The 16,954-nt window shown below is 40.1% G+C and overlaps 3 protein-coding genes and 1 non-coding gene across 4 annotated transcripts; all 4 read left to right on the forward strand.

The window, feature by feature from the left end:
- Positions 1-1,033: 1,033 nt before the first annotated feature.
- poglut2 (protein O-glucosyltransferase 2) lies at positions 1,034-7,440 on the forward strand. The gene is made up of 10 exons (XM_029529960.1): positions 1,034-1,432; positions 2,656-2,861; positions 3,012-3,217; positions 3,820-3,897; positions 4,214-4,386; positions 5,166-5,403; positions 5,671-5,880; positions 6,066-6,155; positions 6,239-6,343; positions 7,306-7,440. Exons 1-10 carry the CDS (start codon positions 1,245-1,247, stop codon positions 7,321-7,323), a joined length of 1,512 nt encoding a protein of 503 aa, XP_029385820.1. The 5' UTR covers positions 1,034-1,244; the 3' UTR covers positions 7,324-7,440.
- Positions 7,441-9,030: 1,590 nt separating this feature from the next.
- LOC115035306 (U5 spliceosomal RNA) lies at positions 9,031-9,142 on the forward strand. The gene has a single exon (XR_003840337.1). It is a non-coding gene; the product is annotated as a U5 spliceosomal RNA (small nuclear RNA).
- Positions 9,143-9,508: 366 nt separating this feature from the next.
- On the forward strand, positions 9,509-12,373 carry tex30 (testis expressed 30). The gene is made up of 5 exons (XM_029530945.1): positions 9,509-9,692; positions 9,871-10,107; positions 10,190-10,241; positions 10,844-11,058; positions 12,132-12,373. The coding sequence occupies exons 1-5, from the start codon at positions 9,675-9,677 to the stop codon at positions 12,291-12,293; spliced, it is 684 nt and encodes a 227-aa protein (XP_029386805.1). The 5' UTR covers positions 9,509-9,674; the 3' UTR covers positions 12,294-12,373.
- Positions 12,374-12,930: 557 nt separating this feature from the next.
- On the forward strand, positions 12,931-16,242 carry rmp64 (ribonuclease MRP subunit p64). Its single transcript, XM_029529990.1, has 9 exons — positions 12,931-13,016; positions 13,172-13,326; positions 13,449-13,537; positions 13,849-13,977; positions 14,138-14,215; positions 14,425-14,732; positions 15,004-15,059; positions 15,170-15,366; positions 15,454-16,242. Exons 1-9 carry the CDS (start codon positions 12,932-12,934, stop codon positions 15,794-15,796), a joined length of 1,440 nt encoding a protein of 479 aa, XP_029385850.1. The 5' UTR covers position 12,931; the 3' UTR covers positions 15,797-16,242.
- The last annotated feature ends 712 nt before the right edge of the window (positions 16,243-16,954 follow it).

A 16,954-nucleotide genomic window follows, 5' to 3' on the forward strand; every position in this document is an offset into this window, starting at 1 on the left:
CCACTTTCTGTTCTTATTGATATTATACTAGTGTAATAGAAATTACTTGACAAAAAAATGAAGATATGTTGATGCAAAAGCAAACTAAAATAAACATTGATTGATGTACACAGTTCAGTTTCACTGGTCCCTAACCATGACCAGCTTCTGTCAGTTTTTGTGCGTTTTAGTACAGCACAATGTGTTCTGTGCAGGGCTGTTTACCCTCTTGTTTCAGGACCTCCACATCAAAAGCCATTTTGACCTGCCGCAGTCAGATCATGAAGCTATCTGACACCAAACAGGGTTGGCTTTACTGTGCCATCGTGATGGCAACATCCAGAGTGGCTTTGAGATCAACTTCAACTGACTTCACTTGACTTGATGAACCATGACTTAAGTCCCCCGCACCCCTGACACACTCACATGCTATGTTCAAGTCACACCATGTTAATCCCAGAAAGCATGCATGTACTAAGTTTTCAACAAGCGGTTTGCTTTCCAATCATTTTTTTTATAACACATAGTGCAGCCAAGCTGATCTTTTATTAAGAAATCAATTTTAGCGAGTAATTTCATAAATATTCTGATTAAAGTTTTGTGCTTAGGTTTTTAAAGGGCAAGCTGATCCTTTGAGTACAAAGACGATCGGAATCAAACAACACACCCCTGCACTAATGATAGTGTAATTCACCACAGCCATGCTGCGGTCAGAAAGCACTGCGCCTTCAGGCCACTAACAGCCATGGGTAATTGGTGGTCCCCCCCAAGGCCCCAGGTCCTGTTTGGAGATGTTGGTATGGTTGCTAACTCAGTGGCACTGACCATTAAAAGGCAGCTGCAACACACTAGTTATCGTTATACCTTGAAATCTGGGACATTTTGTCAAGGAGTATTATTATAAAATTGGCAGATCAATTTATAAATTTGTGTCACAAATTAACTTCCGGGTGCCTGTGCGATCAGGAGTTCATTCTGATGAGCGGCCAATAGGATCGTTTGATGACGCAATCTGAGCCCGCCCCCCGCCTGCCCAGCAGACAGATGACTGAACTGTACAACAATCCGGACGCTGCTAACGGTTATCAGTCCGAGATGTGTGAAATAGCACAATGTTAGGCACACACAGGCAGAGGAAACAAAATAACACAGACTTCCACTGGTCCGGCCGCGGTTTGGATATTTTTTAAGCAGCAATGTCAAGCCGCGGCAGCGGAGCCCTGTAAGAAGAGAGCGGAGCCGGCTGACGCTGGCCCAGGACAGTTATGTCTCCTCGGCTGGCTTCGTGGTTGCTGCTGTCCTGCTGTTTGGACCTGCTGCGACTGCCGGGGACTCATGCGGAGTCAGTTCCCAGCGCCGAAAAAACTTTGGTCTGGGGACCTGGACTGGAGGCAAACGTTGTGCTCCCGGCTCGATTTTTCTTTATCCAGGCGGTGGACAACTCGGGGAGAAAGTGAGTAACTTTGTTCTGCCATGGCGCCACATCACATCCAGTGACATTTAACTGGGGGTGCTGCTTTCAGGGGCCGTGTTTACCGTCATACGGACATTTCAATCACCTTCAGCATAGTAATAAGTGATTTTTGTCTGTTTTTTAAATGTATGTAATCATAAAGACAACGAGCATGTGCAGGGCAAATGAAAACCCGCACCTTGTTTTCCACACTATTGTTTGAAATAAATGTACTCAAATGTGGCATAACACCGATTAGAGGGGGGAGTTGTTAAGGTTTGGCTCGGGTGGGTCTTTCTTCGGATGTCATAATTTCTGTCTCTCCAGTAAGATAAAAACTTAATTCCAGGTTAGACAGGCAGAACATTATTACCGTATAAGCCGTATAAGTCTTTTCACTACGTGTGGTGCACTAAGAAAGCTTAAATGCTAAACCAGTCAATAATCAGAAGTCAGACATGAAAGTCTGAGCTCCAGGCAAAGAGATGTTAGACTACCTCCCTTTCATCCAAAAGCTCCCATGGGTGTCTGTGCCTCTTCACTCACTTTCACACGTGCTTTGTCTCAAAAACATTATCATTGTCTGGACAGAAGGAGACGTTATAATATCATGAATCTATAAAATTATATCAGAAACGGATAATTACATTGCAATAAAATAGTAGAGCAATAATATGATTATTACCCTGGCATAATCGATCTGCGATGAACTTCAGGTTGAACTGATAACAGGTGTTGGCATACATGTTAAGTGGGAAGCACAGCAATTGTCCTCTGCACACAACAAGGATAGACATGCTTTTGAAGAACCAACTAAACATATAAATGTTTTAAACCTTAATTTCATATCCACTGTTTTTTTTTTTTTTTTTTTGTTTAAAGCCAGTAACACTGTAAACAGCTCATTACTGGTATTTAAATTAGTGGTGAGATCAAAATTATAGAAGCCACCTTAGACAGAGCATTCGACAGTTAATATCTTCTTCATGAAATAGAGTCAGTTAAAAGTACTGCACAGTTGCACATTACCATGTCTCGTCTCTTAAGTGCTTGAGCTGTTCACATAAAGCTCAAAGTTATTTTACCTGGCATTTTTTGAAACTGTTAAACTGACAGATATGAAAATGTCAGACTGTCATAAGAGTAAATTTATCAGGCTGTGCTCAGATCAAAGTCTAATTAGTATAGACAACAAATTCTTTCACATCTTCTTCCCCTCACAGCTTGACAACATCGCCTGGTGAAAACACCTATGAAGTAAAGATTGTCTCTCCAGTGGAACAGTTCACTAGGATTTGGATCCAGGTCCTGGATCGGCAGGATGGCTCATTCCTGGTTCGCTACAGAATGTATGCCACCTACACTGACCTTCACATCCACATCCTGTTCAAGAGCAAGCATGTCGCCCAATCACCGTTCATTCTCAAAGGTAGAGTAAAACCCAAGACAACTACAGCTTGTATTTTAGAATATATTTCTCAGAATCTGGTGGTTCATAAATTTGACACACATTCATGCCATGGAGCAAGATAAAAATAAAGAGCTTAGTGAGTGATGTTCCTGTGCTTGTCCTCTACAGGCCCAGTCTACCACGAGGGCTGTGACTGTCCCCAGCCCAGTGGTTCTGTATGGGAAGCAGACATGCACTGCCCTCAGTTCATCCCCCAAATAGACAGGGACCTCTCAATTTTTTCAACGATTGATCTAGACCGTAATGCGCAGGAAATCCCTCACCGGTTTGGACAGCGCCAAAGCCTCTGTCATTATACGATCAAAGACAACAAGGTACCCCATACCTCTGACACCACATGCAGACACAATCAGCAAAAAGAGAAACGTTAAATGAACAGTTCAATATCAAGTGAGCAAATGCCATTCATTTAGTGGATGAAATGGTAAACTGATTCTGCAAAGAAGGCATCTGAGAAAACAGTCAAGAAATCAATCTTAAGCTGTCTCCACATTTAACCCAATTCCCAGTTTGTCTTACTGATTAAAAATCCAACCAAAGGGTATTATAGCAATAAAGGTAGTATTTCTTTAGCCTGAAAGTTATTAGGTCTAAAGTCTAGCAGGATAGCTTAAGGCAGTGTTACACACCTGTGAGTTAACTGTCATGGCTGGGTGTTCAAGGGAAGAGTCTTCTCAAAATACCACTGTGGACATCAATCCAGGTTGTTGTGATAATGATACGTTTGAAGACCTATTCGCACAGTACTAGTATTACCTGGGAACACAGAGTAATTTTTTAGTTGTCAGTGATGTCCTATTGTAGGCTATATTGTCGGACTAAATCTGCAGCATATTTATCAATATTTAAATGTGAAAGTTTATTCCTGATTACCCTGTGATGTGTTCATGATCTCAGAGCTTTTTATTCCCTTTAGGTCTATGTTAAAACCTTTGGAGAACATGTAGGTTTCAGAATCTTTATGGATGCCATTCTCCTGTCACTCACCAGAAAGGTAAGTTGTGCCTGTACCACATGAATACACCAGCATATTTCAGCAATCTCACTCTTTAACATGGGATTAGTATTTCAAATCAAATCAGATTTATTTATGTAGCACAAATCATAACAAAGTTACATCAAGGCACTTTACATATAGAGCTGGTCAAGACCAAACTCTTTTTATATTTATCGTTAATAATCAGACCCTGAAGCATTCTGTTTATCCTTTCATTCGGAGGCTGTATGATTATACAGATTCAAAGTCTTCAGCAGTTAATACATTTCCAAGCAGGAAGAGACAGCAAACAATTTCCCTCTGTGGTGTCTAGGTGAAGCTTCCTGATATGGAATTTTTTGTCAACTTGGGTGACTGGCCTTTGGAGAAGAGGAAACCCACTGACAACATTCATCCTATCTTTTCTTGGTGTGGCTCAAACAACACCAGAGATATTGTCATGCCAACTTATGACCTGACGGAGTCTGTTCTTGAGACAATGGGAAGGTAAGGCCTCCCTCACCACCTGTAAGCACTGTGAATCCCCACTGTATAAGCAATCCACAAAAACAGTCACAAATGGATGAATTAAAGATTTAATCAAAGTAAGCTCCATCTTCCAAATAAACACTAACTCCTAAAAGGACAGAAACAGTTGCCCATGTAACGGTTTTGAAAGGTTCCTCTTTCTGTATATTTTGTCACATTCCTCAAGTAAGTCTTTACTACTTGAAAACAATGAGAAGGTTCACAATAAGGATTTGCCCTCTTTTTTTTTTTTTTTTTTTTTTTTACTTAGACTAGAGCAATATGCAGCCCCGCAGAAGCTCACTAATCACATGAACCCCATTGTGTCTTTGTCTTTCATAATTTCTGATTCTTGTCAAACTGTATTATAATAGACAGGTAACATGTGAGTGCCATTTCAGATATTTTAAAAAAATTTTATTTTTTCCCCCCAATTACTCCTTGCCCTGTTTTTTTCTTATTATAACCGAACAAAATATTTTTATAGGCTTTTTAATTTGGAAAAACTCGTTCCTATCAGAGCCAATCCAATGAAGCAACAAAGAAGAAATGAAGGCAATTTGCAGCCAGTCTTTCATAAACTGACATGAAACTTGCTCTGAATGTGAACATCCATGCTCTTAATATAATGACAGCATGTTTTCGTGGCAGCTCTGGTCTGTTTGGCCTCTACGTTTGTGTGTGCTGCTTTGATGCTGTGACTAGTAACCAGACTGCACCAGATTTGACATTCAGCACTGTGTCTATCCAATAAACAGAGTAAGCCTGGACATGATGTCAGTTCAGGCCAACTCAGGGCCACCATGGCCAAGGAAAAATGCCACGGCCTTCTGGAGGGGGAGAGACAGCCGACAGGAGCGACTGGAGCTAGTGAAGCTCTCAAGGGCACACCCCAACATGATAGATGCAGCTTTTACTAATTTCTTTTTCTTCAAACATGATGAGAGCCTTTATGGACCACTGGTCAAACATGTGTCTTTTTTTGACTTTTTCAAGGTAAGTGCTCCTTTATAGCTGGTTAATAATGTATTGCCTCAAAAATGTTATCATATTCTGTAAATTGGGTTCAGGTTGAAATAAAGTAGTGGCAAAGAGCAAAGGCCACTGACTACTGATTTTCTGCTGGATGAGAATGACTCACAGGCATTCACTTAAATATTCAATATAGCTTAATGTTTTTAATTAATAGGATTTCCCTCTCAAACCTGCAGCGATTTGAAAAAGCCAGTTAATTTTTATTTGAACTTCATATCTCCCCACCAGTACAAGTACCAAATAAACATTGACGGAACTGTGGCAGCATATCGACTGCCTTACTTGTTGGCTGGAGATAGTGTGGTCTTAAAGCAGGATTCTGGCTACTATGAGCATTTCTACAATGAACTTCGACCATGGGAGCACTACATACCAATAAAGGCAGACCTGGGAGACCTGCTGGAAAAGATCCAGTGGGCTCGTGACAACGATGAAGAGGTAAGGATAATGACAATGAACACTGCATTACATGTAGGTGTAAATACCATGATATCCGTTTATTGTATTCCCTAGATTTTTAGTGACCACGGCAAAAATAAACACATTTTGTTATTGTGAAGTATCTCTTGTCTGTCTTATTATTTAATAATCACTCAAGTTGAATAGTTCTCTGTTTTTTTCAGGCAAGGAAAATTGCACTGGCAGGTCAGCAGTTTGCCCGCAGGCATCTTATGGGAGACAGCATATTTTGTTACTACTACAAACTTTTCCAGGTAACAATTTTGAATTTCAAAGGTGGATCAATTGATAAATTTAAAAAAAGAAGACATAGATACTACTAGTGTCCTTCTTGTAGGACTATGCCAAACTCCAGGTGACGGAGCCTAAAGTTCGTGAGGGCATGGATCTCGTAGAGCAGCCCACTGATGATCTGTTTCCATGTTACTGCCACAGGATGAGGGTAAGCGATAAGTTTGTGATGGAAACTTGGTGTTGTTGAACTGCACCTGACAGAACTGTGCTTTGAATGACTTTACTTGGCCAAACAATTGCACCAGCAGTTGGTCTGGTAAGATAAAGTCAGTTCTGTGAAAAATTTTTCCTTTGTCAGAACAGTATATCTCTACAGTTGAACTTGTTTTCAGTAGTTTTGTATATATTGCAGAGTTCTGAACTTTGAAAATTAGCTAATGCTCATTGACCTTATAAGTGGTTTGATAGTGACTGAAATACAGAGGTTTATGTGTTGGTTTGATAATTTTGTTTAAATAAGCCAACATACACAAGAACCTGAACCTGAAGCTGAAGATGCTAAATATAATCCAGGTATTACTAATTTTACAGTTTAAAGTTGTGCACTGGTACTAACATTTAAATTTTGCTGCCTCACTCTGAGAAATTCCTGAACACTCTTCAGTGCATCTCCCTCTGGTGTATATAAGCTATCGATGCACCTAAATGACCTTTTAATAGGACAAGGTGACCTCACAAAGAGATAAGACCTTCACCAAGACCAGTGTCAAACACCATTCACACAAACTTCAGAGAAAACAATCTTATCCATTGAAAATAATCCAGATCTGCCTCAAAATGAAACAGGTTCTTTCCTAATTTCAGGCTCCATCCTTTCATCAAGTTAACTTTAAAGTACTTTTGGTTTTTGTTTTTCAGTTGAATTAAAATAAATTCAATACTCAATGTCATGAATAATAATATCAGGTTAAATTACCCCACCCAAGTCAAACACACAACAATCCCTATTTGGGCAATATGAAAAATTCAACACTTTTCTTTGGTGAGAAAGTGACTTTGGTATTTTAAAATTTCTGTTCCTGTACTGTGTGTATATATAGGTGTGTATAAAAAATATTCTAATGTCAGTCTGTTTTTTTGTTTTTTTTTTGTTCTGTTTGTTTTTTTCAGGTGAAAGATGAATTTTGACATGTCACCCACCTGCTTACCATTATGCATTGGTCAAAAAATTTCAAATGTGGCTTAATTGTATGATATGAATATCTGCTAATGGAATTTTTGAAATAAATATTTTGTACGTTGAAAATGATTTTTATTTATGTGTATATACATATATATATATTTTTTTTTTTTTTGCTCTTATATAATACACATATACATATACAGATATACAACAGTCAACCCCACTTTAAATGAATAAATACACATATTTGAAAACTAATTGTATATTAACAGGATACGTTAAAGCATAAAATTGGAGTTGGTAGCAGCTGACCTGACAAAAGGTGCAGATGTACAAGGTTTGGTAAATATGCTATGGCAATTCCCAAACAGTAAATATTGCACTTTGGTAGTCAGGCTGTCCAACTTCTAATTTGTCACTTTATAGGTTTTTCTCTCTTCCATTACAATTGGGCTCCAACATCACAATACTTTTTTATATTGTGTCTTATTTTATGTTCTTATTTTACAGCAATAAGGCAGTTCTACATCTGTGTGATGTTTTTCAAATTGCACATGTATCTTAAAGATGTTCAGATATTGTATTTAGTTAAAATTGAAAGAAAAAGGTCGAGCTCCTGAAAACTGAAGACTCTGATCCCATCATGCCTTGCGTCAGACGTAGAAAGGATCAACCCAGTTATCAGTTTGTAAATAAAAATTTTAAATCTTAAGGTTGATTGTTTCTTAAAATTTTAAACTTAAAATTCACACACCAGTTTGTGTTAAATGTGTTTGTTTTGTTGGTTTTCGTATGTCCGTCTTGTAATGAAGCTTATAAAGCACCTACAGTGAAGTGCGCGTGACCGCGGCGGTAACGAGCCTGAACCCCAAACTGAGCCAGACTCTTGTTTCTCTTCAGATCGCACAAATCTTTCGCCTTTTCCTCCTCTCTAAATAAAAAAAGGGTTGCTGCAATGTAGAAAACAGCAGTTCGTGTCATGTGAGCACGGTAATGTCCACTGTTATTGAATTTTGGTGTACTGTACTGCACTTCAGTTTAACACTAGATGGCACTGTGTCACCATATGTCCATGGAGGGACGTAACCGCTGACAGTCCCTGTTTGACTCCTACTCTCCTACTGTGGTTCATTAAAGGTGCACAAAAACACTAACTCCAATCGGTCGTGATTGTGTAAGAACCTAACACAACATTATCCTGGTTGATTGTGAGGTTTTTAAGCATGTTTAACAATAACAGTATTTTTTTTAACATTAAGCCAGAAGACCTTGCTGTCTTTTTTTTTTTTTTTTTTACATGTGGTCTCATAACCATTCATATCATGAGTCTTTTCCAAATTGTTTGTCTTGATTTAATTCATTATTATTCCACTGCAGGTATGTAACCAGACTGATTTGCTTATTTAAGTTAGTAACTCGTGAGGCCGCATAGATGTTTACCAATAAGGCTCAAACTGCACCATTTATTTTCTGTTCCTGTACAGTGATGAAGCACGTTGTCTGAAAACAGACTCCAGATGTAGAAAGGCTCTAACCCAAAGTCTGTTTGCAAATTAAAGTTTCGAGATTTTAAAGTTAACCGGCTCGAGTGTAACATTGACATGAGGGTTCGTATTTTTGTTTTATTGTGTTTCTTCGTGAAGTTAATAAAACACCGACAGTGAAGTGCGCGTAACCGAACTGAAACAAGCCAGAACCCCAATCTGAGTCAAACTCTTGTTTCTCTTCAGACCGCATAAGTCTTTCGCCTTTTACTAAAGATTTCCATGGAGAGGAACAGTACGAGACAACAACAATTTATGACACTCTGCGCTGGCGTGGGGTTTTTAAACATGTTTAACAAAAGCAATTCTTTATGTACGTAAAGTCAGCATGAACCTTTTATTTCATCTAATAATATTCCATCGCAGGTATGCAAATAAATAAATAACATGAGCAGTTCATGTTCATGTTCATGTATTTTGACCATACTAATTAAAGAAAACGAGTAGCCAATAAGAAGCTAGGAAGTGGAAACTGGTAGTCCCAACCTGAGTTCACAGTCACCTCTGGATCCATAAAAAAAAAAAAAAAAACATGCACCAACCAAAACACGTGGTGGTTGCGCAGCAACCACAGTAAACAGTTCTGCCGCCTGTTCTGTTTCCGGGTGCCGCGCATGCGTTCTGATAGAAACGTCTGCACGTTAGCTTCTGGCTGCTGTAATAACTGGAGTTTGACTTCGCCGTTCAACTCGGGGATATTTCGGACAGGGCGCCCAAATCGGGGATGTCTGGTCACCCAAGAGCCGTTCAATACAGTCTGTTCGTTCGTGAACGCCACAACTTTCCTGAAAACCGAGAGGAAACGTCTTGTAATGGGCAACTTCGATGAGGTAAATATCACGTTAAGTGAGGTAGATACAGAAATAGGCCCAATGCAACGTCAAGCCAAGCTGTTGATTCACAGATGTCGTAGTTAGTTTGCATTTGAATCTCGGTGGGAATCGAGTACTTTTCAAAGCAGACCTTCCTGTAGGACTCGTCTTCAGCAGCTTCTCTGTGTGCGTTCAGGAAACTGTACGGGTGCCGTTTGGACCCAAATCACTGCAGGCGGCGGTGTGTGTCCCTGTCTCAGGGACAGAGGTCCACACAGCGGTCATCCTCACGCATGGTGCCGGTGGAGACATGAACTACAAACAACTGGTTTCCCTCGCACACGCCCTGGCTTCAGTCGGCTTCCTCTCTGTCCGTTTCACATGTAAAGGTTTAAACCTGGCCTACAGGGTGAAGGCCTACCGAGCTGTGTGGGTAAGACCGGTCATCCACTCATCCCTGTGTCAACTCACTAGAACTCTATCAGCCACGATCTCTGTGCTCACTCTCCCCCCAGGACTACATGAGATCACTGCAGAAGTTTGCCATCAAGCACATATTCTTTGGAGGTGAGCAGCAATTTGCATATTAGATATTTCATTTCATAGACAGACAAACTGTGCACCATCCAATCATCCAAGTGAAGTTGCCCCCCACCAATCTGATTCAGAAATGGGCAAAGAGTTGGGGGGAGCGTGGTGGCCTACTTTTTAAATGATAATGGAAGGCTCCCACTAGCATCAGGCTAGTTTCTTATCAGACAATTCACTATAACTACTACAACTATAAAACTATAAACTATACTATACTATAAAACTATAAAACAGAGATGAACCATTTTGTCCCAGGCTGTTAGGAGGAGTGAGGAATTGTGAGGCACAGCTTCAGAAATCTATGGTTGACATCTCAACTGCAGTTTTTGGCACCTCATGTTGGCTTAATTTCTCAGTTCCAGACTTCTTCGCTTTTACAGACTGTTTTCATTATTTGTAGCTTTCTTTTTATACACAACTATTGCATTACGTTATTAAGTTTCACAAAAATCATCTCCAAACAAAACATAGAAGCATCATTGTTTTTCTACTTGGGGTTCATTTAAAATATAAAGTGTTACATGCACTACTTGGGCAGTGGGCTAGTGGGATTTAGTGTCTCTGAAATGTGCCCACAGGCAGGTCGATGGGATGCCGTGCTGCTGCAGCTTTAGCCAGGCAGCTGAGTGATGAAACAGAGGATGCAGTGCAGGGTGTCATCTGTCTGGCGTTCCCACTCCATCCCCCTGGACAAACACACAGCTACTGTCAGCGGAGTGAAGATCTCAGGGGGCTGCCTGAACGTATGTTTGTGCTGTTTGTGTCAGGCACTGAGGACAATATGTGTGATAAGGTGAGCTAATTGAGGGAAACTGCCTCTGTGAAGGATTAAGATGTTACATCAGTAAAATTATGTTGCATTATTACAATAGTTTCAAACATATAGTAAATGCTCTTCATGAAATCCTAATTTATGGTGGAAAGAGTTGGTTTTGGGGTTGGAAGTGGATCACTCGCTGGAGGCTGTGGTGGAACACTTCACACGGAGGAAGGCAGAAATCATTTTAAAACTCTGACCGTTCACTTCATCACACCAAAGTGAATCAGAGAAACTGCTGCAGTTAATGTTTAATCCAGGAAAGAAAGATAAAGAAAATCATTAATTCCGTACTAGCCAACTTTACAGTTCCTTCACTATTAGAAGATAAGCTACCAAACAGCAGAATTTCCCTCTGGGGATTAATGAATATTTCTGACGCAAGTTCTTATGTATATATGAGTAATCTCATATTTTTTATATACTTTTATATACAATATTTTTGCAGTTTTATATTCATTCATTCACTCACCTTCTACTGCTTATCCATTTCTGGGTCGCAAGGGGTGCTGGAGCCAATCCCACCTCAATCTGGGTGAGGTTGGGGTCACCCTGAACAGGTCACCAGTCCATCACAGGGCCAACACACAGAGACAGACAGAGACCAACAACCACTCACACTCTCACTCAGACCTCCAGACAATTTAGTCACCAGTTAACCCAAACATGATGTCTTTAGCACAGGCACAGGGAGAACATGCAAACTCTGCACAGAAAGGCCTCAGGCCGGGAACCGAACCCGTGACTTTCAAGCTTTTAGGCAACAGCACCTACTGCTATGCTGTTGTGCTGCCCTCACGTTTTATAGATGAGATAAAATTGCAAAACCATTGCAGTGTATTAAATATTTGAAAAAATTGATGTACACAATATTGTTTGTGTTGTTGAATGCTGTTTACTATATTGTATAACACTGGGAAAACCGCCATTTTAGATAGGCTGTATTACATTTCAAACACACATACACATCAAATATCTCAACTTGTGCAATTAATGAACATCTCTTTAAGGACGTCATGATAAAGATTTGTCTTTCTTTCTTTACTTAGGTCCTTTTTGACAGAGTAGTGACAGAAATGAAAGCTAGAGCTGAGGTTTACTGGCTAAAAGGAGGCAGCCATGGCCTGATGGTGAAGGGGAGGTTGGAAGAGTCTGTGCTGGATGAAGTTAACACAAAAGTCATTGCCTGGATGAGAAAACAAGGAACCTAGATTAATGATTGTGATTATATATATATATATATATATATATACATTTTTTTAGTTGTATTTCTTGATTAAAGCATATTTTTGACAGAAGGTAACAAAATTGTGATGCATCTGTTCAAAAAATTCTGCCAACTTAACAAATATTTTATATGCAGGGCATAAACACACTCTTAATGTCTGACAAAATACCATTTTAGCACATTTGGCATTCAGCCCCTGGAACTGGTCCATATGTTTCCAGATGGTCACTTCCAAAAAGCGCCACAGAAAAGGGGGATTTTAAAATGATGCTGAATTAGCATTTAATCACCCAAGACCAGTCAGCAACATTAACTCTCTTGACTTAACAAGTTAATGTTAAAACTAGAATTATACAATTAACATCGCATCTTGTATTAGTATTCACCGAAGTGTTAAGTTAACACACCCACTATAAAGTAAAACAAAACAAAACTGATGATTCAGGAATTTATTGTATGATAGCATACCATAGCAACTGAACCGGTGATGAACTTTAGCTAGCTGTGTCAAATTAACGCGCGTCCGTACGCTGTGCCTTTAACACCAGCTATGACGCGAATTACGTAAGTGAATCCAATTGGCTGGCGGACTTCCGCATATATGTTGGCGTGTAGAGCAGCATGGCCGCCGCACCGTGGAACAGGGTAAACATCCCCTTTCCTGGTGCTGTTTCCAGCGTACGTATCCAGTTCAGCCCGACAACAGGTAACGCTGGTGTGACTTTACTCCATGTTTCTGAACCCTCACAGTCCAAGCGTTTGTGAGTGTGTTCGCATGCGTGGGGAATTACAGCACACATTCCCATTCACGTCTCCGTCCATGTGGATGTAGAAGGGTGAAGTGTTGTTGCTGTTTTGCAGATGCAAATGTTAAAAATCTGTTGGCGGAAAACAACAAGGTCCTCAGACTAATCCGCAGTGAGATTCTTCAAACTGAGATCAGGGTTCTCTACGAGCTCCTATACATCCTGAACAACAGCTTCAGAGGAAACAGAACTCTGAGGGGCTTAAAGCAGGTGAGAGTCTCCACACCTGGCTGCTGTAGCATGTGTGACCTGCTTCACTTCTGATGGTGAACCTTAGGTAGAATAGCAGAACTGTGTCTGTGTCATCTCACAATTAGTCCTTTCTGTCACAGGTTGAACAATGTGTCAACCGGCTGAGGGACATGAAGCTGGATGTTGCTCTTGAGGAGCTGAAGGATCTGTGTCCCAACAGGATTCAAAGGTGCGTAGTATTGATTCAGCGTGATGTGGCCTTTTTTTCTACCTCCTATTTTGACACAAGAGAAAATCGAGAAAATTGAGAAAAAAAAATGCAGCTGTTTATTTGCTGATGTGTGAAAGTTGCTGTGGACATTATGAGCTGGATTAAAACAAACAGTTATAGCAGGTCAGCATATATCCTATCATGAGTTCATGGACTTATGTGCTCAAGTGCTATATAGTAGGAAATTACATAAATGATGTGAAAGAAGAAAATGACTAATTATGGGGAGTTTCTGTGTTGGTGTGTGTGTGTGTGTGTGTGTTTCATAGAGGACTTGGCATCAAGACCAATGTGTGTGATGTTCCCAGTCAACCCATGCTGGAGTGGGTGAGTCTCAAAGTGCTGGGAGCCGCCCAGCTGATGAGCTGTACATTAAATCGCTGCAGCAAAGCCTTCATGTATCCTTTCTAGATGTGGCCGTTATTAAACATCTGGATGATTATTCCTTATGAGTCCTCTAACAGGAATCTGTAAAGATCTCTTATGTGTGCAATTAAGAAATGTTTAAGTGGCCCTTTTTAAGTCAATAGACTTGCCCTTAACAGATATTTGTTTCAGACTCTCAAAGCAGCAGATGAAATTGATGGAGTTTGTTATCATGAATGTGGTGATTACCAGCATGCTAAGTCGTCTCTGGTGAGTGTTTTTCCTCATTGTCACATCTGCAAGAAATAGTCAGTCAGTAGCACAGTTATAGCTTTTGAAGGCTACATGTTGATGATGATGATGAGTTGCATGAAGATTCATAAAAGGTCAACATTGTAAATAAGATTTTTTTTTTTTCAAGGTGTTTGTTTTTAAAGCAAGCTCATAGTCAAAATTCATCTGACTTTGTATTCCATCAGGGTGATGTTTCGTGGTATCCTGCTCACACTGTCTGGTCTCTACCGCAAGCTCCTGGAGTTCCTCACAGAAGTATCCCAGGCCCATCCCATGCCTTTCCTCTTAGACTTCTCCCTGCCAGCAGACATGGCTCAATTTCTGCCTCCGCCTGATGCATTTTTACTGAGAAAACACTCAAAGTGTGATTCCCATGCCAAAGACCATAAGGGAAAGCAGCAGCAGCAGAAGAAGAAAAAGAAACTTGTTGGAGTCAAAAGTCAAGGACAAACGTGGAAGCTTAAAGAAGACCTGGGGGTTGCTGTTGAAAGAGGTATAGAGCTTTATTCACTGTTGTGTATTTTGTGTGAAGCACTTTAAATTGAAAAGTAAGAGGACTCAACCATCAGGGTCAAGTGACAGTAGATTCATTAAAATTTAATGCCGTGGCTCCTGAATGGAAGTTCTACTTGTGTGAATTATTTTAATCTCACTGGTTATAATAGAGCTATAACTTAAAAAAAAAAGTTTATTTTTTTCTTGTTTTTTTTAATATATATATATATTTTATTTTTTTTATTTTTTTTTTTTTTTCTCTCTTTCAGGTATCTTTCATGACACGGACCTGAAGCCTTTTCTCAAAGTCAGGGAATTTTTAGGGGTTTGTGACATACTATCTGATATTTATTGACAGAAAATTGAATTTAAAAACTGCTCACAGCTGATTGTACTGTCTAATCATTACACTGGCATCGACACATCATCCCACAGAGATCTCATAAGGCTGTCCAGGGACAAAAGTTCAAGAAACAAATGAGAGAAGCCACTACTTTCACAGACATGGCAGCCCATCTTGACGAAATGATCTCATGGTGCAGATCCCAGAGGAAGGAAAAGGAAAAACGGCTTTTAATCTTCCTGCGTTTGAAGTGCCACAAGATGAAATGCCTTGAGGCTGCAGGGTATAAGTAAGAGGAACACCGCAGGAAAAAAGTACTTACTTTAGCATACTGTGACAAAAAATGCATGTTCATATAATTTGTCCTTGTCCTCAGTATCAAGAAGAAGTTGAAGCGCTTCAAACAGGAAGCTTGCTGGGCTGCATCTCCTCAAGGGTCAGCACCACGAACCTGTCGTTCACCTGCCACCATGAGGGGTCGCCTGCAATCGCGATGTCAGTCACTTAAGAGTGGATTAAGGGCTTCAACAGCGAAAACTGGAGTTAAAAAGAAACGCCAGAGGAGACAAAAAAAGAAAAATGGACTATCCATGTCTGGACTGTCTGCATCCAGACATCAAAGAAGCAGGACTACTCCCAAGGCAACGCCTCAGACCACTGATTGCGGCAGCCACGATGACATAGATGATATTTTCGCCTCCATAGACAATTTGGGTTGACCAATGAAACAAATAACTCTGCAGCTGAGCTCAATGACATTTGTCTCTCTGTTAAAAAGGACAGTGTATAGTATTGTAAGGAAAACAATTAGTTGTCTTAAAAAGTGAAAGTGTTGTGCAGCCATGACAACACACAGCTTCACAACATGAATGTATACAGCCTGAAGTTTTTGCTGATGACATTTAACAGTAGCTATTAGTCTTGGTACCAGAAGAAGGAATTTTCAAGCAAGTGTTTTAATCATATTATGAGTTTCGTGCTATGAAATGTGAGAGAAATCAGTTGATGTTGGCACAACAGATCCCTGAATTATTTTTGTCAAAGGTGATTTTATAGCCCTTCATATCTGTTAACCCTAACTTTATATGTACAGTGTATATATACAAGTTTGGCATTTCAATAAAAATGTGCACTCAGACACGGATGTATGCACAGGAAAATAAAATGCAAGAAATAATGCATATACCATATGGGGTGAGTTTTAGTTGAGTAAAATGCATAAAACCAAATTCTTTGCCCAAAGATATTTCTGAGATGTTTTGACACAAAATTGAGAAATCTGAGCAGGTTGCCAAGGCTGAAGTGGTATTTCTGGATGCATCTAGTGGCATTAAAGAGACCGTTGGATCTCACGAAATGTGGCATGGCTTCCTCAACCTTGATAATTACTGTGCCTTCAGCAGAGTTGCAGAGATGTCAGTCTGACATTACATTTTCCAGAACTGAATTTGTGCCAACAAAGAATATGAGAGCTGGAATGAGCAGAGAATAAACTGGCAGTGTGGTCTCACCTCTAGACCTTTGATGTCTAACAACTCTGCAGGCAAAGGTGCCACCAAATTTAAACCACGCAGGTGTCTGGCCATCGATAGCAACCGCGACTGCTGAGGAGTAAAGGCAGCACAGTCGTCCGATCTGCACAAATACAACGGCGCAGTGCTGCTGTGCTTTCTAGTTTTCATCTAAACCTGTTAGTCAGGGTCAACTTTCAGTTGCCTCCAGTGGAGGAATGGAGCAGAGCTAAAGCCGTTAGATCTCCATTCTCCATACATGGGCACACACAGCAGTTTTTTTCTCTGATGGAATTCTGTCTTTATCGAGCAGATCTTTATACTAGGTGGGCACAGACAAGGATATATAAATATATATATATCTGC

Source organism: Echeneis naucrates, chromosome 21 (genome assembly GCF_900963305.1).
Source record: "Echeneis naucrates chromosome 21, fEcheNa1.1, whole genome shotgun sequence".
Lineage (NCBI taxonomy): Eukaryota > Metazoa > Chordata > Actinopteri > Carangiformes > Echeneidae > Echeneis > Echeneis naucrates.

Bases quoted from the DNA above. Each gene is read 5' to 3' on its own strand.
- poglut2 (XM_029529960.1), top strand. From the start codon at position 1,245: ATGTCTCCTCGGCTGGCTTCGTGGTTGCTGCTGTCCTGCTGTTTGGAC. The intron at 3,218-3,819 runs GTACCCCATACC...TATTCCCTTTAG, and splicing joins ATACGATCAAAGACAACAAG to GTCTATGTTAAAACCTTTGG. The intron at 3,898-4,213 runs GTAAGTTGTGCC...TGTGGTGTCTAG, and splicing joins TCCTGTCACTCACCAGAAAG to GTGAAGCTTCCTGATATGGA.
- rmp64 (XM_029529990.1), top strand. From the start codon at position 12,932: ATGGCCGCCGCACCGTGGAACAGGGTAAACATCCCCTTTCCTGGTGCT. The intron at 13,017-13,171 runs GTAACGCTGGTG...GCTGTTTTGCAG, and splicing joins CCAGTTCAGCCCGACAACAG to ATGCAAATGTTAAAAATCTG. The intron at 15,060-15,169 runs GTTTGTGACATA...ATCATCCCACAG, and splicing joins AAGTCAGGGAATTTTTAGGG to AGATCTCATAAGGCTGTCCA.
- tex30 (XM_029530945.1), top strand. The intron at 10,108-10,189 runs GTAAGACCGGTC...CTCTCCCCCCAG, and splicing joins AGGCCTACCGAGCTGTGTGG to GACTACATGAGATCACTGCA. The intron at 11,059-12,131 runs GTGAGCTAATTG...TTCTTTACTTAG, and splicing joins AGGACAATATGTGTGATAAG to GTCCTTTTTGACAGAGTAGT.